The sequence below is a fragment of the Callospermophilus lateralis genome, chromosome 15 (genome assembly GCF_048772815.1).
Source record: "Callospermophilus lateralis isolate mCalLat2 chromosome 15, mCalLat2.hap1, whole genome shotgun sequence".
Classification (NCBI taxonomy): domain Eukaryota; kingdom Metazoa; phylum Chordata; class Mammalia; order Rodentia; family Sciuridae; genus Callospermophilus; species Callospermophilus lateralis.
This window is the reverse complement of record NC_135319.1, coordinates 33,421,446-33,445,766: the sequence shown is the minus strand read 5'-3', so window position 1 is coordinate 33,445,766 and position 24,321 is coordinate 33,421,446. Positions and strand designations below refer to the sequence as shown.

The window sequence follows — 24,321 nt, the reverse complement described above, 5'->3', positions numbered from 1 at the left end:
TTCATTGACTAAACTTGGATAATAAAACTAGCCTGGTTGGTTTCACTTTCTAATTTTTATACATAAGTTAAAGCTGTTTTGTGTTAACAGAGTTAAGTGTTTAGAATCATCTCACCTGCTGGGCCAATTTCCTGCAAACCTTTGTTGTGGAGTGGGAAGGGGGGTAAGAGTATTTTGTTTTGAATTTCTTAGGCTTTTTTAATGCTGGAACTCTGAATTAGACCACATTATAGTAATTAATCTGTTTTATTTTTATTTACTGAAGTTTTCTAGGAGTGAGCAAGATGATAGCAAAGAAGGGTAATAGTTATGTTGTTCTCTCACTTAATCATGACTGGTTGTATAGCATAATGTTATGTCTGCAGCTACTTTGGAAAATTGGCACTTGAGATGTGTTTCAAACCTTCCACAAAATGTTTCTCTTTTCTTTGACAAATGTTAGTGTCTTAATCCTATTGCGTGAGATGTACTGGAAATGTTTGCAAAATGCAAAGAGAAACGGGGAATAAAAGAAGTTGTAACTTGTTTAAACAATTGAGCACAGTGTGCTTTTATGACATTACTGAAGGGCGGTGTGTCTCTTCTGCAAATTCTTTTCATAACAAGATTAACCTGTGGCTGCTGTTATTTCACCCTACTCGGCCCATTGCAGGGGAACTTTCTGTTCTCTTAGCTCTATCCAAAGCTTCACAGTCGAGCACTTGAGACACTGTTAAGATAAAACTGCGTGTATGGGTGAAACAGACAGAGGGAGACACGCGCGCACACAGTCGGCGGAAGATGGGGCCACCATACGGTGGGGGCTGGATGCGGGAGCCAGGTTAACCTTTCCACGTGTCCCCAGCACCTGTGGGGTTGGTGGAGCCTTTTTTTTTTTTTTTTTGATCCCGGAGAGGGCGCGAGCCCGGAAGAGGCTGGGCAGCTGTGGGCTTGGGGTAGGGGGCTCGGAGGCCCACTCTCGGAACACGTGCGGCCGGCTAGCTGGCGGTGCGGGGCAGGCCTAGTTCTCCCGCACCCGCATTGCCCGCGCGTTTCCAAACCGCGGCTGTCGCCAGGCGGCGGCGGGCGGGTCTCCGAGCTTTTGGCAAGCTTTGCAGGGCGGCCTTGCGAGCGCGCCAGGCCGGGCTGGAGCGAGCCCTAGTGCAATACTGCCCGAGCCCGGGCGGGGTCTCTGTTCTCTGGCAGAGGAGGTCCCTTGGCAGCGGGAAGCTCCCTCTCTTTCTCTCGCCGCCGCTCGGAGTCTGCGCCCTGGTGCCAGGCGCCCAGCTCGGCGCTCCCCTGTGCTTGCCCGGCGCCCACTCATTCGCAGCCCAGCCTTCGCCGCCGCCGCCTCCCTGCTCCTCCTCCACCTCCTTTCCCCAGCTCGCGGCGGCCATGGCGGACAGCGCCAGCGAGAGCGACACGGACGGGGCGGGGGGCAACAGCAGCAGCTTGGCCGCCATGCAGTCGTCCTGCTCGTCGACCTCGGGCGGCGGCGGCGGTGGTGGCGGCGGGGGAGGCGGCAGCGGTGGGAAGTCGGGGGGCATTGTCATCTCGCCGTTCCGCCTGGAAGAGCTCACCAACCGCCTGGCCTCGCTGCAGCAGGAGAACAAGGTGCTGAAGATCGAGCTGGAGACCTACAAACTGAAGTGCAAGGCGCTGCAGGAGGAGAACCGCGACCTGCGCAAAGCCAGCGTGACCATCGTGAGTGCTCCCCGGGGGCGCGCCGCATCGCCGACCTCCGCCCGCCCTCGGGAGGGACTGCACCCAGACCTGGGCAGCCTTCGGGCTCCCCCAGATTCCAAGGGACCCGCGGCGAGCACATTGCCCGCGGGGACCTACCGGTCTCCGGGGCAGAGGGAGGTCACCCTTTGGGACCCCATGGATCTGTCCTCCTCGGGGGACCAGGACACTCGTGGGGTGCGGGAGAAGACTAATGGAGCAACCACCCATGTCCCTTTTCGCCCCTGGGAGGAGGCCCCTTCGGGGCAGGGCTGAATCCTGGTGGCGTGGCTGGGCTGGGGGCGGGGTGGGACTTTTTCAGTCTTCTTGTGCCTGAGCGGTGAGTCCATAATGTGGGGAACCCGAGTTGCGGGAGAGGGAGGAAGCTGAGCTCTGTTCTAGGGGCTTGGCTTGTTGTGGGGGGCGGTGCGCAGCTGGGCTGGGCACCCAGCTGGCATCAGGACCGCGCTAGCTGGATCGCCCGGGGAGGGGGCGGGAGAGAGTGGCCGGGAATCCGGGAAGTGGAGTTTTCTGGCCAGGACTGAGAGGGAAGGGCGGGTGCCAGAGCTACTGCTCCCACCTCGGTTGGAAGCCCTTCCCTTGGGTTGGGGAATGGGCAGTATATAGCCAGGAGAGAGCAGCATCTCACTGGCTGGGATTGGGTTGAGGCTGAAACCAAGGTGAAGGGTAGCCACTGTGAGCAAGATGTAGGTATGTTTTCTTCAGTGGTGGTGGAGTGGCTAGGAGTATCTTGTTTCTGAGACCAGATATTTGACAGGAGAACAGGTCGTCTGTTCCGTTTCTATCTGACACCTGAAAACCCCCAGAAGAGGGTAACGTTAGGTCTGTAGGTCTCTGTTCTGATGTGGTAGGCGTTTAGAAAGGCCCCTATAGGGGCGATGAGGCGAAACATAACTAGAAAAAGTACACTGTGTGCTCTCACCCAACATCCCTGCCAGCTCCACATCATTAACATGCAGAATCCCCGCACAGACAACCCTGTTCGGATCAAAACAGTTTCCCAGCCAAGAGCAGAGAAGAAAATGTCAAGAAATTAAGGGGATAAATTGCCAGAGCTGCTGTACAGTGGCTGATTAGATTGAATCCTCAGATTGAGAGAGAGAGAGAGAGAGATGAATTTGGGGATGGGTCAAAAATCCCATCACACCCTGGAAATGAAATGGGACAAATTTAGGATGCCCCTTTGCCAGGAAGGCGTCTTCTGTGGAGAAGTGTGTGTGTGTGTGTGTGTGTGTATGTGTGTGTGTTTCCCCAATGCTGGCTCATAGAAAACTAGATGGCATTCTTGATTTGTGTAGATAGCAGGTTTCCACCAGAATTTCAGTGTGATTGGCAACCTAAATAGCAATTGATTATAGAAAGATACTTTGCGTGCTCAAATCCAGTCCTGGTGAATGAAATTGGATCAACATTCATGCATCTCCAGACTGTAAAGTTCTTGAAGTGCCCTTTTGGTAGGAAGGGGGAGGAATTTGCAGAGACAGCCACTTCCAAGCCTCCAGCTTTCTTGGCCAAGAGTGACTGCTGAGTGGGGTTTGAGAAGAGTGGGATCTTGGTGAAGGCCATTTATTTAAGGTTTGAGTGAGTAAATGAGAATGTTAGTCTCTGGGAGATTGTAAACCATGGAGAGTAGTAAACTTAACATGGGAAAGAATCTTTAGCCTCTTGCATACACTGAGCAGCTCAGGGTGTTTTGTTTGTTTGGGAGGGAAGGATTGGGGGTTGGAGAGACTATGAAAGGGTTATCTGTTTGATACTTTGACCATGTTATAAGTAGGTCTGTACATAGTACACAAACATGTTGGCTTTGCAGGGACAAACATGTTCATTCCTGGTATGTAAGATCAGAGGCCTTCTGAATACTTGGTGGGAAGAATGTGTAAGATGGTGGCTTTATTTCTTAGCACTTAACCTCAACTAAAACTGACATCCAACCAAAGATACTTGAAGTGTTCTGTGGCGTTACTGAGTAAAGTTTGTAAAGTGTTCCACATGACAGTCTGTAAGTACCAGAAACTTCTCACTTCTTCTTTAATCTCTAATATGTTGAGGGAGATAAAATTACTTGTGGTTTACCTGGTTCCCTAGTATTTGGAGTAACTCCTAAGGAGCTAAATGACAAATGTAGAAAAGAGATGCCATCAAATTTTGGAGGGTTTTGTTAACCCACCTAGAATCCCAGTTGTGTTGGAGTGGGTTCCACTGCTCAGTTAGGAATTTTGGAGGATATATTTATGACTCTCTGAAATGGGTCCTAGATTATGAGGACCCACTGAACAACACTGTGCCATAGTTTATGGCAAGGTTAAGCTGTACAATTCATGACACGTCTGACTTAAGCATTGCCCTTGCTAGTAGCTGCCTGGGAAGTTTGTGACAAGGCCTAGATTTTCAGTGAAGTACAGGCCTTGCTGTTTTCACTATTTTAGTTAATTGAGGGGAAGGTGGTACCATAATCCTATTACTGGTCTTCCTGGCTCTTATTAGTTCCTCTAATTATGATATTAACTTTCAGAATGATGAGCTCTAAAGGTGATTATAGCTATCTTTCCTTTTCCTTGAGCATGTTCAGGAAGGCATATTGCCTTTCACCACACTCCGGAGAAGAGAGAGATACCTCCTCTACTTTTTAAAATAGACTTTTTTTTTTAAGAGCAAGTTTAGGGTCACAGTAAAATTGAGCATAAGCTACAGAGATTTCCCACATACTCCTGGCCCCCACACAGGCATAGCCTCCTTACCATCAGCATCCTGCACCAGAGTGGTGCATTTATTAAAATTCGTGATCCTACATTGATATATCATTATCATCCAAACTCTGTGGTTCACATTTTGGTTTGACTGTTGGAATTGTCTATTTTGTGGGGTTGAACAAATGTATAATGACATGTATCCGCCATTATAGTACCACACAGAATAGTTTCACTGCCCTACTAATCTTCTGTACTCTGCCTATTCATTCCTTCCTCCCCTGGCAACCACTGATCTTTCTGCTCTCTCCGAAGTTTTGCCTTTCGTAGTACATCATAGAGTTGGGATCATGTAATACGCAGCCTTTTCAGATTGGCGGCTTTGATTTAATAATATGTATTTTAGATTCCACTGTTCCCCCCATGTCTTAATTATTTTTTAGTGCTAAATAACATTTCATTGTTAGATGGATAACAAATGGTTACATTCAATCTACTGAAGGACATCTTGGTCGCTTTCAAGTTATGACAATATATATGTAACATATATTATGTATATGTTATAAATATAAAATATATTACATATATATATTTTGAGGTGAGGTCTTGCTGAGTTGCTTAGGCTAACCTCAAACCCACTGTCCTGCTTTAGCCTCCTCAGTAGGATTATAGATGCCTGTCAGTTTTGGCAGTTATGAATAAAACTGTTGTAGATATTCAACTGCACATTTTTGTTTGAACAAAAGATTTCAGCTTATTTGGATAAACATGTAGGAGCATTGGTGTATGATAAGAGTATGTTCAGTTTTGTAAGAAATCGCCAAACTGTCTTCTGTACTGGCTAAACCATTTTGCATTCCCAGTGGCAGTGAATGAGAATTGCTTTTATTTCCTCACCAACATTGGGTGATGTCAGTATTTTGGATTTTGGCCATTCTGTAATGGGTATGTAGTAGTATTTCTATATTTCTACTTTTTCTCAGCCAAGTCCAAAGACTAAAAGAATCTCTAACCAATGGTCTGTCTCTCTCTTCTGGTACATAAGTGCTTATTCTGATGGAGCTTCCCATTTTATAAAGGACTGGTTTTATGGATTTATGTTCTTAGCATCTGTATCAAAGAGGTAAACATGGTGGGGAAGAATCAACTGTAAAAAGCCTTTTATCCATGACTATAAGTGCCTGGTGCATCTGGAAGTTAGAGCTTGCTTGCCTCTAGTGCATTTTGGGGGAACGCTTAGAGGTAGAATAGATTGTTTTGAGTGATTATCCAATTTTACCCATTAAATCAGCAGTGAAACCAGGCTACTGATTATAGATTATATATATTTTTTAATAAGAGTGGCAGAAATAAACAGAAAACAAATGCTTAGTCACCCTTTTGAGTAGCTTTAATGTGTTAGGCCAGATCTGTCTGGCATATCCTGTGGATGAGAATATTATCTTGGATACCTGATTCACTGCAAATAATGCAGTCAAGGGCTGGGTGGGGTGATGCATGCTTGCTTGTAGTTCCAGAGTCCTTGGAGGCTGAGGCAGGAAGATGCAAGTTCAAAATCAGCTTCAGCAACTTGGTGAGATCCTGTCTCAAAAAAATAGAAAGGGCTGGGGCTGTAGCTCAGTGGTAAAGCACCCCTGGGTTCAATTCCTAGTACCCCCCCACCCCACCCCCCAAAAAAAGGGTGGTTGTGGTGGTGATGATCTCTGGGAAGGTGAGCAAATACAGTGGTGGGCAGTAATTCTGTGAGCAATAATTGAAAGGCTGCAGAGTTCTCAGCTAGCTGCTGCTATTCTAGGTGTGTGAGCAGGGTTCAACTGGTTCCCCAGAGTGGGTACCTTTTCCAGGCAGGTTCAGACCTTCAGCCTGTGTTGGTTTTGGAAATAAAGGCCTATAATAAATTGCTAGTGTTTGGGTGTCTTTCTGATTATAAAATTCTTCATTATAAGAGTTTGGGGAAATATAGAAATGCAACTGTTTTGAAGTGATAGTAGAAAAACATGTTGATATGTCATGAGTAGAAAACCCATTTTAAACATCAATAGTGAAATGGTTTCTTTAATCAGTAAATGGCATCCTATAGTTAGTGTGCATTTTAGATTATTTACTCTGGAAGCCTAATGTGTTATTTTCCATTTTTAAGTCTTCATTTTGGCAGACTCTTGGAAGCCATTCGATTGACATTGCTCTTATATACAGAGGCGTGGTGTCTTTTTTTTCCTTCATAGAAGAAAAAAAAATCTCTTAGATTCTTATGGAAACACACCCAACTTTAGACACAACTTTGAGGGAAATATGACCTCACAGGTCTGCTGTGCACAAGTCATGTTAAAGAGGCTATTCTTATGTGTTTTGTCTACAGTTTCTCACATTTGTAGGCATCTTCTGTATTTCCCGTAATCTCGTTGAACTTAATTTAAAAACGTAAAAAACCCTAAAGCCTTAAGGAGGTTATGATGAGCTTTTATGGTGCTCCTCTTGTTTATTTGCTGGAAATGGGAAATAGTTGGCAGACTCACAGTATCTGGTTTGTGGGGAGTGTTGTTCAAAACCAGGGAGACTGATCGGAAGCAAAACATCTGAAGCTTAAAAACTTTGAATAGCTCCCCATTGCCCACTAGAATTGGGTAAATTTCTTGGTGCTTTACCAGGCTCTGCATGATTAACCCCTGCTTGCTGTTTGCTTCACAGCCACATCTTTCCCATGCATTTAGCCCACAAGTCATCTCAAAGCTCTCACGTGTTTAAACTACTAGTTCCCAGAATTTCATTGTTTCCCTGACTCTTTAGGGATGTACTCCTGCCCTTAAAAATGCTCTTGCCTACTCCTCCCTTTCCTGTATCTTGTACATTCAGATAGATTGTGCTGCCTCTCCTACACAGTTGCCCTGGCACTACCATTTTGTCAGCCACACTGGAGCTTATGTGCCTTCTAAGGCAGGTCCATAGAACTTGTCATTTACCCACTACCAAGCAGATCTTCATCAGTAGATGTGGAAGTTGCTTTGGGGATAGAATTTGCTTCCCTCATCAAATTCCTTAGTACCTAGCAGGTGGGAGATACTCGAGGGTTGTTGTTGAGTTGGTTCCAAAGGCATTGGGGTGTGTGTGATTTATTTATTTTTTTCTTCTTTCTCTTGGGGTGAGTATGCTAATACTCTCACTTGTACCTTGTGTTCATGAAGCCACTCTCTTGCCTTAACAATAAATACCATGTTTACTATTGATGGGTAAATACTGGATGGATGAATGGATACACTGTATATGTTGGGAACTACTGCAATTAGTGTGTGTCCTCAGCCCTTGCCCTCTAGCCATGGGTGATTTTGTAGGCCATATTGTGGGCTACCTTGTAGCGTATACCTGGATATTCCTGTTACATTTCATCTCAAAGAGGGGACAAAGTGTCTTCAGGTTCACCCTCCCAAGGCTTTGTGACAAAAAGCCTTAGGGAAAAAAAGTAGCCTCTGTTGGAAGTGTTCATGTTCAGATTTGCTGCCTTGATTTTGATGATGTATAGATCATTCCAGGAGTTTCCTATGACTTTTTTTTTTTATGTTGAAATGTTTCATAGCCACCCTTGGGAAACAACTGTGGACCAGCATAGGCAGATGCATCATTGCAAGTACAAGGTGACCTGAATCTCTGGTTGGGGAAGTTTCTGAAAACAGGATCCAGAGACCTGAGCTCTTGTAGATGTCCACATGTGACTTGCAGAGTGGAGGTGGGGTGTTGATACAACTGTGTATTTATGTTCTCTGTGGGTCATCCCCCCCTCCTTAAATCTCGACTTGCAGAGATAATTGAGTTTACCCCTAGAAATGCTAATCCTTCCTTTTAAACTGCAGCAAGGCTGAGCAAGGAGTAACAGTAATCTTTCTTGTGCCCTCTGTGTAATTTTTTCCTCTGTGGGTAGGTGTTGCTTTTTGTTTTCAATCACAGTGTGGTTGCTTTTAGACATATTGAATTATTGTCAAAGCTAGCAAAGTAATGCTTACAGGTTCAGTATGTTCCTGCTTGTTGGTGGTTGCAATTTTCTTGACAGAGAAACTAATGCTCTGGAAAATATTTCTAATCATCAGGATCTTGGAGTAGTGTTAACTTGCACACTCTTCCTACTTCCCCAAGACTGTCAATGTCAATTTTTCTTATCTTTTATGGCTGTCAGATCCACAGTTGTGAAGTTTATATCAACCCTCATACCAGTAAATTTGCAAACATCATTTTGTTTAAGTTCTCTTTTAGAATGCATAAAAAAGTCGGGGGGGGGGGTTAACAGTGCGATTGATGGTTAAGAATTAATTCTCCTTTTGTCTCAAGATCTGATGTGTGGAGTACAATTTAGTTTTTGAAATTCATGTTGATACTAGTTTATTTAATTCTGGGAAATTTTCTGTGATTCCCCCCACTCCCTACATCTTTGCTTCTTTGGTAAAGGCAGAAAATGATATATAATAAATAAAAACCTTAAATAGGCAGTATTCAGCTTTCAAGTGCTTATGCATGACCTACTGTGTGCCAGATGCTCAGAAACAGCCAAGGGAAGGTCAGGGCTCCTCCGGCAGCCTGCAAGGATCACACCTGACTTTCATTCAGCTTGGCCCTTGTCAGGTTTACAGGCCATTTAGTGTCCAACAGTCCTTTTCTCTCCATCCAGGAAAGTGGATAATCAACAGACCTATGCCAACAAGAAAGGCAGTTAAGACCATCTCCTGCAGGGATTGTGAGGAAGGGCAGTTCTAACTTTTTGCCCTCCAAAATGAGGTTTATCCATCTCTGAATACCTTTAAGGAAAATAATATGTCAGATTCACACACAGTTTAATTAGCTTGTTGTTTGTTTTGTAAGGCAGTGATGGGGAGAGCTGTTGTTGCTCAGTTTAGGCTGAGGTGGTATAGGGAGGCTCTTTGTTTGCTTTTAATTTTTGCTTTTATGTGGTAATGATTGAAAAGAAATGCCATTGATGTTGTAATTTTATAATTTGCATCTGTCAGTTAAACTGAAATTATCTAGGTGTTTATTCCCTCTATTCCTGTTATACTCTGGGGCCCACCCATGTATCTTCCATGGAATATTGTTGGAGGGATCCAATTTCCTACGTTTTTAATCTGAAACTGAAAGCAAAGACTTCTTATGGCAAAATTAGAGAGAACTATTTTATGGGCAGTTTTGAATTCCAACTTGTTAAAAAAGCAGTGCTGATTGATAGGTTAATCTTCCATGCATCTGTTCCAGATCAATCCAGCCTCAGCGGGTGCCAGGTGTGTGTCCAGAGTGATCTGCTTAATACCCACCAGGGCATCTCCGGGTACTGAGGATCAATTGAGGCTGCTCTGCCGGGGAGCAGAGGTGGGATGATAAGCCAGACATAGGTCATCATTCAAAAAATTTTTCCATAGAAGGAAAGAGGAAATGAAAGAATGAACAGCATGGGTTATGGGCGAACTAAAGAAAGTTCTTAGAAATTTAGTTACCTGGATGAAACACTTCATGTGTTGCTTTCAGAAGGGAACAGTTTGAACCTTTTGTCTGCCTTGTGAGATTGTATTAGAGTAGCTAAAAGGAATGGATTGAAGGAATAATTACACTTTGTGTTTAATATAGATAATTCTTCAATTTATGAAATTATTTTCACATCAGTGGTGATTTTTTCAATAGTCCTGATAAACTAAGTCACATGGTAATATTTTCATTCTGTTTAGAGTTTTTTTTTTTTTTTTTTTTTTTTTTTTGATGGGAGGAGAAGGAGAGAAGGGTTCTTCACTTGACAGGCCTTAATTTATCCAAACACATATTTGCTGAGTCAAAACATTGTATGCCTACTTCATTTAGAGACTCCAGATTATAGAGAAAGTAAACTTTGAGGGAAGGGGGATAAAGGCTAAATCATTTAAATATCTTTGTTACCCCAAAGAATACAGTTTTAATTATATACTCCATAAAGTAGACAGTTGGACTTTTTCGGGGTCCCTCACCACCTGGTAAGGAGCAGTGTCTTTGTGAACCTTGAATGCATGGTGTTTATTCTGGAGATAACCTGGGGTACCTAAAGAGGGCTGGTGATCTGTTTTTCCTTGCAAATTTTTTGTTGTAGTAAAACATATAACAAATAATATATCTTTTTGCTAAGGTTTAGCTATTTAAGATTTAGCTAAAAGCTCATGTATGAGACAGTGCAAGAAAAGTTCAGAGGTGAAATGATTGGGTTATGAGAGTCTTAACCTAATCAGTGCATTAATCCCCTGAGAGGGATTAACTTGGTGGTAATTGTAGGCAGGTAGGGTGTAGCTGAAGGCAGTGGATCATTTGGGGCGTGCCTTTGGGGTTTATATTTTGTCCTTGGTGAGGAGAATCTCTCTCTCTGCTTCCTGGTGTGATATCTTGAGTCACTTTCTCTGCCACACTCTTCTATGATGTTCTGCCATATCTCAGGCCCCAAGGAATGGAGTTGGCCATCTGTGGGTGGACTAAAACCTCTGAAACCGTGAGCCCCCAAATAAACTTCCTCCTCTAATTGTCCCTGTCAGGTCCTTTGGTTACAGCAGTGAAAAAGCTGAACAAAACACTTTTTAGCCATTTTTAAGGTGTGCTATTCCGTGATATTAAGTACATGCAAGGCTTTATAACCATTGCCCATTTCTGAATTTTTAAAAATCATTTCTAGACAGAAACTCTACCCATTAAACAGTCACTCCCCATTTCCCCTTCTTGTAACCTCTATGCCTACTGTTTTTATTTTTTTATTTTTTAAAGGAAAAAATTTCTCTGGTCTACAAAAGCAGCTGTTTCATATTGTCCTGGAATTCAAGTTATAATTTGGGACCTAATGTGTTTCAGTAAAAATGCTGTTGATAAATCTTGTTCCAGCTTAAGTTTTTATTGCCCCATTGGCTGTCCAGCATCTAGTTCTTCTCATGTAACAAACACGGATGGTACCCCAGCCCTAGGCATGGCACCTGATGCCCTCATTTGTTTTGAGCATAATCACCCAGATTTGGACAGCACTGGATGAGGGAATAACCTACAGTGAGGGCTTGTCCTTCAGGAGCAGGGACTTTGTCCTAACACCTCATCGATGACTGTTGCTTTTTATTTTTTTTTCTGAAAAGTGTTCCAGGCGTTCAGCACTTTTCCTAGCATTGACAGCATTTTGAATTAACCATAATTTAACAAAGCTTGGAGGAACAAAAAAGCTTGAAGAATTTTTATCATCAGCATTGTCCCCCTTCCAAATCTTCTGTGTTGCCGTAGCAGCTAATGTTTAGTCAGTGCTCACTCTGGGGCACACACTTTTGGAAGAGGTTTGCAGGCATCTTCGCTTTTAATTCTCACCACAATCCTATGTGATCAGTATTACTGTTATCCAGTGCTATAATCTTGCAAATTTAGCTCAGAGAGGTTGCATAATTTGTCTGAGGTTATCAGGTGGGGCTGGGATTTGAGCCTAATTCTGGCTCTAGAGCTTAAGGACAAGGAAGCACAGCCTGTAGGAGGAAGTTGGGATATAACTTAGGGACTATTTTCTCTTCATCTGGGTGTAGGCATTTTCCTCCTAGTGGTTTCTACACAGTTCTCTTCCTTAGTTAGGGTACTCAGGGTTACCCCATTACCACAGCAAATCCCCAGGATGCTGGGCCTGAGGGAGTATTGCCAGGGTAGCCAGCGCCCTATCTTGCAAAAGCAGCAGCCAGTTTGAGGGATGATCTGCTCCCCTTTCTGTCTCTACTGCTCTTGGGCTATAGTTTTCCTACTTCCACCTGCCCTCTCCTACATACCCCAGTATGTTGCTACCTCTGTAGTGGCTCTTACCTCCCCTCTTCCCAGTCAGGTATCAGTTTCTTCCTTTGTGTTTAGATTATAGCTGCTACTTAAAAATGGTCCAATTAGCACAGCAAAAGTGGATTTTTTAACAAAGTGAGAATCTACTGTATGCCAGGTACTATGTCCATATGAGATTGTACTGGGTCAATTGGTGGAGGGCTTTGACTCAATCCAGGAGTGGGATCATAGTCAGAGGGCTTGCTCTGAAAAGAGGGAATTTTCTTTAATTTAATTTAATTTATTTTTTTGGCCAAGACCTAAAGGATAAATTGAAGTTAATCCAGAAGAAGGTGGGGGATCAGTTGTGGGGGAGGGTGAATGGTGACTGGAAAAGGTATTCTTCCCACATCCAGGCAGAACCTAATTGTCCAGAGAAAAATGAAGCATGGGAGGAGAGTGGTGTCCAGGTGGGCACATCTGGGTGGATTCTGCTTCTGGCTTCTTACTTAAGGCTGGAGAGGAAGAAGGCCAGGGACCCGTGGGAGCATTTCTGCCATTTAGAAATCTATTCTGGCTGCTGAGTTCAGACATTTGTTTTCCTTCTGAACTATGTCTCATCTGTAAGATGATCAGTCTTATTCCCTGGTAACAATAGTTACATATTGCAACCTTACTTTCCAAGCATTTTCTTGGTACAGTTCTCAACTTTTTGTTTGGAACTGATTTAATTCTTTAAACAATCCTTTGTGAGCTCCCTGTCACAGACGAAGAAATGAGGTACAGGGAGTCTCAGCAATACCTCAAAGATCGCAGTAAGTGGTCCAACAGAGACTTGAATACAGACAGTCTGATCACACCTGAGTGGAAACTGGTATATAAAGTCTCTGCTGTTTGAAAGATCATTTGTATTTCTCCACAGTCTTAACATAGTAGTGGTTCAATAAAATCTGTGAAATTTATTTTGGGAGTGCCTACATTTACTCTTTGCAAACTTTTTTTTTTTTTTTTTTTTTAAATTTTTGTTTTTGCAGGACTGGGGATTGCACTCAGGGGATCTCTGCCACTCAGCTACATTCCTCGCCCTTTTTGTTTTTTATTTTAAGATAGGGTCTTGCTGAGTTGGTTAGATTGTCATCAAACTTGTAATACTCCTGCCTCAGCCTCTTGAATTGCTGGGATTATAAGTGTGTACCTTGGAACATACAGATTTATTACATAGTGCGCAGTGAATTTAAAAAAATGAATTTCCTGGTTTAACTATTGCCTAACTACTATGCTACTTTATTTTTTTAAGAATACAGCATTCCTGAGACTTCTATGTGTTCTCAGTACTTCCCCAAAATTCACTCTGTTCTAACTCCTTTCAATATATATACATTTTGTTAGTGTTTGAACTTATATAATTGGAACTGTGCAGAGTATTTTGTGTGTCCAGCTTCGATTTATTGCTATTCGTTTACTGATATTCAGCATCCATATTGTGACATATAGTCGTAGGATTTTTTTTTTTTTTAATCACTGCACAGGATTATGAGCACCTTGTGAAGCTGTTTTTACTTTTAGTGTCTGTCCTGGGTGGCCCTCTCCCTTCCCTAGTGTTGGTCATTGGGCAGTGGGACAGTATGATAGTAGTGTGGCACAGTGGATGATGTATAAGCCCTATGGAACTTGAGGTTCCAGGCAACTGAGGTTCTAGCCACCTTAATATTTTATCAGAATTTTGGGCTCTTGGTTTAAAATAGCAGTCTGTGGGGTTGACATGTGCTTGTACCACACTGCTATTTTGAGCACCAAATGAGATGGTATACATAAAAGCATTTTCTTGATTTGGGAATTATTCCTGGAGAAAATGATATTAAAGATTATTGGTACCCAACCCATCTTCACACTGTTGTTGCCCAAAGTACATTTCAAAATTAACTCTGTTCCAGATAATCCTATACGATGATGGTGGAAAAATAATCTCCTGAAAGCTGAGAGAGGAGGGTTGAGACAGCACTAAGATGCCTGTGGACCTAGGAGTGGGGAATGCCACAGCCTGGCTTCTTAAGGTCTGCATTTCTCTGGCACTTGGGGTTGCCTGGGGAAACGTGCCTCATTTCCCAAGGTGTGGTGAGTCAGGATTAAAGTAGCCCATGTGGCCTTGTTAAGGTAACAGGACTATAGGAAGCACATACTTCCTAAAATATATATTTTTTTCCTTGTAGGTCAGTTGTAGGGCTTTTTGCATCATTTTTTGAAAAAGGAGCCAATATGTACCTTTGCCCCATTTTCCTGGGGTTAGTACTGTGGGTAGACAGAAGACTGTTGAAGCCAGCTTCTCTGACATCTGGCTTTTGACCCTGTTTGTGAGGGTATAGATACCAGAAGGTGGACTTTGATGGGCAACGCCCTAGTGCAACTTCTGCTTAGCTGTTGGTTTAAAGAACAGAAACCAAAACATGAATATCTTTGAAACTGACTGACTTTGCAGGCTTGCAGTACCTAAAGGGTGGAAGGACATGCCAGGTTGCGAGCCAGAGCCCCGTCTGCGGGAGGCAGTGGTATCTCTGTTTGCAGGGAACTCCTCAGATGACTTGTTTTCTTTCTGTTGCCTCTGGATTGCTCTAGCCAGTAGTATTGGTAGCCCCGGGGACTTTTTAAGGTTGAAATTGCTTTGTACCAAGACATGAATTTGATTTTATTGGGCTGATGTAAAGGCATTGAGAATGGCAAGAGAGGGCAAGGAGTCTACTTTGTCTGGTTCAAGGACTCAGCTGGCACTTCGGGGACAGGATGTTAGCCATGGAGAACCCAGGCATGCCCTCACCGCTTTTGCTGTTGTGTATCTGCCAGGAGTGCAGGGCTATCGCCAAGTCTGGAGCCTTGGGTCTCTGTCTTCCTCTCTTCCACACTACTTGTCTCGATTGCCTTCCCATTGAACTCTTTTTCAGGTAAGGAAGATTGAAACTAGTGACAGTAGTCCCTTATTTGGTTGGCTTTTACTTGGCCAGAGCATTGAAGCTCTGGGTCAATGGTGCCTGCTGGGTGATGTGGAAAGGGAATTGGGATTCCCTTGTTAGCCCACAATGGAAGCCAGGAGGTTTTATTGCTTTCCATAAGTATGGTGTACTCTTTCTCGAGGTATCAAAGTCCCCTGTAGATTCCACTGCTTTCTGCTTTTAATTTAATGTGTTACCAATTAGCATCTCCTATTAGGCCATCTGTGTGGATTATCTCTCTCTTCAGTTTTCTTCATTTTCCACCCTAGGGTTCTTCGGTGGGTGGGGGAGAACTTGGTATAATGGGGAAAGACTTGGAAATCAGATAGAGTTGCCATAGTTAGCAAATAAAAACAGAATGCACAGCTGTATCTAAGTTTTTATAAAAACATTTTTTAAAACATATGTAAGTCCCAAATATTGCCTGGAATTTACATATATTTAACAGTTATTTGTCATTTATATGAACTTTAAATTTAATCCAGTATTTTTCTAGAAGTCTGAAACCCTGGAAGACTTGAGCTATGTATCACAGTTCTGCTCCTCCTTAGCTGATCCTGGGGCCCCTGAGTTGGCCTCTAAGCTACCTTGCTTTTTTCTATAAAACGGGATCATTTTATCTAAGTTCTCTGGTTTTGTGGCTAAATGACATTACTCAGTGAAAGCCCCCAGGACATGTTCAGCATGGAACTTCCCTTTTCCTCTTTATTTAAGATTATGAATTTGCTTCCTAGCCTTTTTTCTTCCTTTTCCTCCCTGGATGGATGCTGGCATCTTCCAAGGCATCATTCTCCTTAGTGGGCTCTTGAGTCTTTGCAGGATGTTACCTGCTCTTAGCTGCTCGCAGTTTGCTTTTCTTTCTGCCCTTCCACTGCCAACTTCCTTATCTCCCTATCTGCAGAGTCTTTGACTGGAGATCTCAGGTTTCTCCCTGTCCTTGGCCACATGCTACCAACTGCCTTGTTTCATTTCTCCTTTCCTCCTAGGCCTGTGATGATACAGGGAAAATTAGGCCTCTTAGCATCATCACTGTCTGCAGGACCAAGCATCAGTCATGTATCCTTTTGGGCCCTCATTTTGCTCCCTGTTTACTGAGAAGGTTTGCTTAGGATTTGGAGTTTGCATCTGGTGCCAGTGTTCAGCCTAGGTGAATGGTTTGGCTCTTGTTCTTTTTTGGGGTACTGGGGATTTAACAAGGGCCCCTTAACCATTGAGCCACATTCCTTGTTCCTTTAATTCTTTGAGGCAGGCTCTTGCTAAGTTCCTGAGGATGGTCTTGACCTTGCGATCTTCCTGCCCCAGTGTTCCGAGCCGCTGGGATTACAGGTGTGCTCCACAGTGCCCAGCTTGGCTCTCAGGTTCTGAAAGACCTGTGAGACACTGTGTCTTGGCAAGGCAGGCACTCTACTCTGTTGCAGGTTTCACTTCTGTCTGCTGCTTCTACCTCATAGCTCCATAGACTTTTTTACTTTGCTCTGATGACCATCGATTTTGAGACCCCTGGCATATGCCACAGATAATGACTAATGAAGTCAAGTACACAAGCTTGAGTTATAAGCCTTTGAAACAAAACTGTGTGGCACAGTTATTGCATCTTTACAGACAAGAAGTACAGAGAAGTTAATTTGCCAGGGTCATTCAGCTGGTAGGTCGTGGGGCCAGGGTTGGGCAGCATGGCTCTGAGCCTATGTTCTGTACTTCTCTTTCTGTGACCACTCGCAACTGTGAGGGTCCATGAATTCCTTGAAGGAGTTAGCAATGTAACACTTTTCTTTCTTTCTTTTTTTTTTTTTTAAAAAAATTAATAATTCAATTTCTTTGCCCTATAGTTCAGGTAGCTGCCTAATTTTTGGATGGTGAATCCTTGTTATTTTCTCCTCAGAAGAATCCTTGTCTCCCTTCAACATATTTTCAAAATTGTACCCTTCTTGTGTCCACCTTTAACTTTTATAGATTATGAAATGTCTATGAGTTCATTTAATGTAACAGTTTTCAGACACCTACTAAGTGTCAAACTTGAGATACCCTTTGGGAGCGAGACAAGTACTAGTAATACCCGTGCGCTCTGCCTGTCTTGAAGTGCAGGAAGGTCTTGTGATTGTGGTGAAGGGTCTCAGGCTGTTGAGGAGACTGGTGGTAAAGCATGGCCACACTGGATGAAGGAAGATGGTCATTTTATCATTCAAGATTCACAGGGAAGAAAGAAACCAGAGCAAGGGATAAGAATGTAGCCAGGGGATTGGTTATTCCAGTGGTGGAGTTGCTGAGAAGGGCATTAGGATGTAGCAGTGAATAGCCCTGGGGTACAATAGCAGGATACTACTCCCACATCTCCTGTGGAGGATGAGGTAGATGGTATTATTGGAGACCACGAGCTTCCGTCATTCAGAGAAAGCTAGAACCACAGTGGGCCTTGGGTCAGGCAGCATTTCCAAGCTGGAGACGAGAGAGCCACAACCTGAATTTTCCCTTCTAGTTTCTGGCCGGTACCTCTCATTGCCGAATCCAGTTGTAGGTTAGACTTTAGGAACTTGGAGCTGTAGATCACAGAGAGAGGTCACCCCTACCTTTTAGACTAGGAGAAAGCCAGTGGAGGCAGAGACAGGACTGGCAAAGGAAGAAATGAAAATGGATTGACTGTTTGACCTCGATAGTGATTGAACGTCTTACACATGACACATTGGAGGACCCGTAGACTTTGATTCCCTCAAGAGGATGTGAGTAAAAGGTGTTCAGGGAGAAGCAACAGCATGGACAAAGGCAGCAGCGTGGACCAGCAGGCTCCACCTGGAGCATCCTCTGCAGCTCTCAATGGCTGGACTGGTACTTGAGACCTTCCTGTCCCTTCTTCTGAAGAAGCCTTTCTGATAGAATGCTTTCTCACTCATTCTTGCTGTCGTTTGTGGCTGATGTGCATTGTCTCCACAGGGAATACTTAGTGGAAAGCTCTGCACCTGGATATCTTCCAGGCCGGCTGCTGCTTATACAGATTATGTACCATTTAACCAGTGGTGAGCAGCTTGTTATGCCCCAGCAACACTGAAAAGGAGCTTGTGGCCAAGAACAGTTGCATTGGTGATGAGCGAATGGTTCCTGGGTTCAATGATAGATACCCCAACTCTGATGAGGATGCTGGTGCCCTGGCAGGAGAAATGGCTGCCCAAGTGAGTGACTTGAGGCCTTGTTTCCCAGCTCTGAATGTTGGTCGTGTGATCAGACTTGTAGGATATGTTACTCACATTGTCCTTCTATGAAATTTGTTTATCTGATGATAATGGCTTTTGCATATTTTTTTTTCTTTTACTATGGAGATTTTCAAGCATACACAAAAGTAGAGTGAATCTGCAAACTATTAGTTTTCCCCGCTTATTAAATTGATCAGTCTTGAAATAGTTTCACCTGTAAATAGGTCAGTTTGCATCTCTGATAAGGACTTTATAATTGCTATACTGTTATTATACCTAAAGAAATTGGCAGTATTTCCCCTAGGAAATGTGTGTTTGAGAGATAACCAGCAATCTGGATGTGCTGGTGCACACTTGTAATTCCAGCTCCTCAGAACTGAGGCAGGAGAATGGCAAGTTTGAGGCCAATTTGAGCAGCTTAGTGGGACCCTGTCTCCAACTAAAAATTTTAAAAGGGCTGGGGATGATGCTCAGGGGTAGAGTGCTTGCCTAGCTTGCATGAGGCCTTGAGTTCAATCCCTAGTCCAAAAAACAAGGTTTTCTAGGCTCAAATGTATTATCCTTGTCTTTCCCTTCTGCTTTAAGCCTTTACCTCTGTGCCCCGAGGCTATTGGTTCTTAACTCTATTTTCCCCCTTCACCTGTTGACAACAGGCTTTGGGATCTTTTACCTGCTGCCCTGTTTCTTGGTAGCAATTTCTTGGTAGAATCATGCTGATTCTGCTCTCATTGAGCTATGCAGGCTGGTGTCCCAGCCCCCATGGCACATAGCAGTATGCATTTCAAGTTGCCACCTTATGTGCACGGAGCAGGAAACCTAGCATTTGTGGCTCTGCTGTAAGGAAGTCTGAAATGAGACATCTTATGTGGTTTCTCCTGAAAGCTTTTAGCTGAGAAATGTCTGATGAACACCCTGGGGGAATCATGCCCTGGGAAATCTTAACCTAGCATCAGTGGCTTTCAGAAAATCTGGTGAGGTGTTAGGTATGAAGCCACTGAGGTGCCATAGCACAAGACAGGATGCTGTAGACAGTGTGTGCAGACTCAGGGGCAGTGAAAAACAAGCAGTGTTTGCCCAGAATCTCCAGCTCCCAATTCTGTAGTGTGGTGGTGTCTAGAGAGTGGTAATTATTTCAGTTGTGTCTCATGGCAGGTCTGGGGGGATAGGTGGTAAGAGGCTCTTGGTCAAAACAAAGGCCCTAGGGCTCAGGTGAAATGATAGGAAATTATCAGCCAGGGAACAGTGCTGATAAACATGACAGGTGGGATTTCAAGGTAGATGGCCTACTACTCCAAGGCCACGGTTCTTTCTCTAGGTCCTTGTTAGACAAGGAAAAAAGGGGGCTGATAGAGGAGCACTTAGAAACAAAGGGGAATGAATCCCCAAATTTCTAAGCAATCTCACAACTGCTTTTGACTCAACAACAAAATTTGGAAACTTCTAGTTCATATATTTGTGTTAATAGCTCCTGCGGCTTGAAATAAGGCTGCCCTTTAAAAATAATCTTTTATTCTTTTTTGTGATGCTGGGGATCAAGCCCAGTCTTTGGGCTTGAGCTACTGAGCTGTGGCCCCCCATTTTTTTTTTTTTAATTGAAATTTTTGAACAGGAAAAAATTCACATAGTATTCTCCAAAGTGTGTACTGTTCTGTGCTACCTCCCCCCACTTAATTATATTTTGGAGATTTTTCCCTTGTTGGTACATTGAGTATTTCCTGCTCCCCTTTTTTACAGTTGCATGGTAATTTATCGTATAATTCTTTCTTACCATTGTGCATATATTTTGTTCTCAGTCTTTGACCTCACACTCTTTTGTGTGTGTGTGTGTGTGTGTGTATACACCAGGGAGGGATTGAACCCAGGGATGCTTAACCATTGACCCACATCCCCAGTTTTATTATTTTTATATTACATTTTATATTTATTATTTTGAGATAGGACCTTGCTAAATGTTTAGGGTCTGACTAAGTTGCTGAGGCTGGCTTTGAACTTATGATCCTCCTGCCTCCGCCTCCTGAGCTGCTGGGATTGCAGGTGTGGGAGAATGCACCTGGCTTGGCCTCACACTCTTGCACTAACTGTGAGCATGGATCGTTTTGTATGTGGTTGAGTATATCTGAGGGGATAGGTCCCTAGCACATATGTACTAGCCACTTTCTTAATTAATTTCCTTATACAGTATCGAATCATTAAATCCTCTTATCAGTCCTAAAGAAGCCAGTATGATTCCCATTTTACAGATAAGAAAAAGTAGGCTTAGAGAGGGTTAAATGACTTGACCCAAGTCATACCATAGAGAGTGGCAGAGCCAGAATTCAAACCCAGACAAACTGACTCCGGAGGAATTCCTTTACTCCATGATATACCTTTCTGGGTAAATTCCTGAACATTGGTGTCTCCACTTTATTTATGTGTACTTAGAATAGACATTTTCCTTGGTGACCTTCTAATTTACATTTCTATTAGTGGGTTGTGAGAGGGGTGCTTGTGGCCCCATACTGTGCTATTAGAGGGTTTGCTCAAATTTGGACTTTGCTGGTAAATTAAAGATGGCATTGTAGTATAGTATTTACATTTCTCTCAAGGGATTGGAGAAACCTTTTTCTGTGTTTGTAGGAACTGTTTACATTTCTTTTCCTATGATTGCCTTGTTCATATCTTTCTTCTTTGTCCGTTGAAACCTTGATCTTTCTTATCTATATCTATCTATCTATCTATCTATATTTTTTTTTTTGCTAAGAAAGTGCTCTTTGTATGTTGTAGTGATGTGCCCTTTATTCCAGTTTTGAGTTGCAAAAAATTTTCCCATTTGTCATTTATGTTTTGACTGGACTTTTGGTGTTTTTAGGTTTTGTTCCCCAACCGCCCTGCAAAAGGGAGTTTCTTTTATGCTTTCTTAATGTTATATATAACCTATGGGAAATATTATTAAGATATTATGGTAAACTTTACTTTTTTGAAAAAGGACAGATTACTATTGTTTTTGTTTGAATGACATACAGTGCATTTAAGAGAGGTTCAGAAGAAATCAGAAATAATGATGCTACGTTTCCTTTATTGCTAAAAGTACTTGTAGCTGACGTTAGATACTTTTCCTGGTATCTTTTTTCCCCTTATCTTTTTCTTTTCTTTTTTTTTAAGAGAGAATTTTAACATTTATTTATTTAGTTCTTGGTGGACACAATGTCTTCCTTTGTATGTGGTGCTGAGGATGGAACCCGGGCCGCACTCATGCCAGGCGAGCGCGCCACTGCTTGAGCCACATCCCCAGCCCCTTGCCCTTATCTTTTTCTATAGTAGCACTTTATATTACATATAAGGTCTTAAATTAGGATAAATCTTGTGACTAGTTGATCAGTTCTTGAATTCCGACTATTACTGTAGCCTTTTTCTTCCACCGGAAGCTTCTTAAAGAGAGTCAAGTTTAATTGGCATTACTTCTCTACCTGGTCGGTTTCAGGCTCCCGCTCTGCTCTCTCTGGTGGTTTTATTTTACTCTGCGCTGTTTTCCATTTCCCCTGCTTAAAGGTGAGTTTAAAGCTGCGCACCTTAAATTTAATTTCTTCCCTATTGGTTAATCTTCGTTCATCTCACAAATATTACTGAGGCTCTTCTGTGGGTCAAGTACACTGTGTAAGGTTTGGGGGTGATCCCCTCTTTGTAGAGCTGATGTTTCAGCCGGGAAAGACAGACATCGAACAACTGACTTCACAGTTACAGAATTAAAATTGTGAAAAGTGCTTCAAAAGATGTGCGTTTCTCAGAGGAGGATATGGCCAGCAGAACTGAACTAGTTTGGGGCAGCCAGGGAGAGCTTCCTTGAAGTGACACGTAGACTGCCATCATCTGTGTGTATTTAAACAAAAAGTTAATCACACAAAGAACTGGTAAAGAATGTTCTGGGTCAAGGGAACAGGCAGGCTATTCAAAAGTCCTGAAAGTGACAGAAGCATGACAAGTGTGAGGAACTAAAAGTTGAGTGTGTTTGGAGTGCCATAGGATGCGGCCTGAGGAAGAATCTGGAAGTAGATGGGGCCAGATCTGAGAGAACTCAGTCCCAAAGTTTGAATCGGACCTGATAATTTAAGGAGCAGTGCTGCTTAAATTATTATTATTTTTAAATTTCCAGGGAGTATGCCAATCTAGAACTTTCTTCACTTGAATAAATTTAGCCTGCAAAAATATTACTTCTTGTTTAATTTTTCATTAGACATGTTTTTGCCAATAGTCTTCATGCTGTAAAACCCAGATGGGGCAAAAAGATCCACTACTTGTTAAGCAAACTTTCAGACTTGGCTTGGGCATTAAAGAAGGAATTAAGATGCAAAGCCTGTAGATAGACTACAAATTCTTCCAAAATGCATTCCTCTCGTCCTCCCCCTGTTTTGTACTTTTATTCTATGCCCTAAGTTGAAAGGCAAATAGCCCATTTTGTGTTTACTTTGTACAAAGAGAAGAACAAACCCTCTAACAGCTCCCCATTTTTTCCTCCCATCTATTAGATTCTTAGATAGTTATGTGTTAGACCCTTCACCTGTCCTCAGTGGAAATTACTGGCATCTTGTTAATGTGTTGAGGAGCCTTTTAACTTGCATCTTGAGTGAGTCAGACTCTAGACCTTACCTTATTGGAGCCAGAAGACTCACAAGTACTTTTTGGATAGGGGCTATCTACATTGGAGTTGGAAAGGAAGCCTGGAAGGGAAGGTGGATTAGCTGGAACTGCAAATGAGGTCAGCCAGAGGCTGAAGTCAGAGAGGAGGTTCAGGAAAGCAGGGAGGAACAGTTGCTTATTAGTCTTAATTAGGCAGGGGTCAGATGTAGGAAAAATTTCTCATGCGTGGATCAGTCACCTGGGAAGGTAAATGGAGAAGAATCGGGTTATCAAGGCATGATTTGGTTCTGCAGAGGGCATCAGGAGTCAGAACAGAATTTGCTTATTGAGGAACTTTGTAAAAGTTCACATTTCCTGTCCAGAGCTGATCTTTGTGTATTGGCAAGTTTAAGATGTAGATGAAGACAAGCAGGAGTATCCCACAGGCATTTTTTCCAGGATGTGGCCTGGGTTGTTGCTGTACGCCATCCCCATCCTATCGTTTATTATTATTTACTGTTCACCTCTACCCCTAGTGCTGACCTTTCTCTGCTATTACTCACTTTGCAGTGATAGCACAAGACTCATGCTTCATTAATACATAATGCACAGATTCCATGTTAAAACTGCAAAACATAAATAGTTTTATATTTTAGGACAGGTAGGCTTAAGAAATTAAGTGTCAATGAACTTAATTGGAATTCAGACTATATTAAAGTAAAAGCTGAAAATCTCTCATCCCTGACCCTGGTTTGTATCCATAGAAGTAACCACTACTTCTGCTTTCTTTTGAATTTTCTTAAGTGTCTTTCTAGATTAATTTTATGCAAATACAGAGTGTGCCTGTATTTTCCTTTTAAGAGATGCCCAGAAATGGTAGCACACTGTACAAAGTGTTCTCTTATGAGTTCATTCCTAATGGTGGGCATGGAACTGCCCTATTTTTTTTTTTTTTTTACAGCAAGTCATTATACTAATATAGTTTACTTTTCTATTTTCCCCCTGAAATAAAAAAATTGTGTCAGTTATAAACTATATTAATATAATGACTTGCTGTAAAGTATTTCATACAACGGAAGCGCTGTATTTAACTCTTCCTTTATTGTTTTCAAATCATTCCTCTTAAAAAAAAAGTTTGCACATAAATCTTAGTGATGGTTTGTATTATCTATTGGATAATTTAAGGTTGGAATTCAAAAAGTATGTGCTTTTAAATTTTTCTTATTTATGTTTGGGTGGTATTTACTTATTTGTGTATAGTCCCTCCTGTCTTAACCTGAAATCCCCCCCCCCTTTTTTTTTAAACACTCTTTTGCCTTTTCTTTGTCCTGTAGGAGGAAATGCAATGTATTCTTTGAGTTTTGAAAGGATTGCTTGTACTGAGGAAAAACT

The 24,321-nt window shown here is 42.6% G+C and overlaps 1 protein-coding gene across 1 annotated transcript in view; it reads left to right on the top strand.

The window, feature by feature from the left end:
* Nucleotides 1-1,240: 1,240 nt before the first annotated feature.
* Ccdc6 (coiled-coil domain containing 6) overlaps nt 1,241-24,321 on the top strand; it is a 112,845-nt gene continuing 89,764 nt past the window's right edge. Inside the window, exon 1 of the mRNA XM_076834542.1 lies at nt 1,241-1,683. Within this exon, the coding sequence (XP_076690657.1) occupies nt 1,375-1,683 (309 nt within the window). The 5' untranslated portion in view covers nt 1,241-1,374. The remainder of the gene's footprint in view (nt 1,684-24,321) is intronic.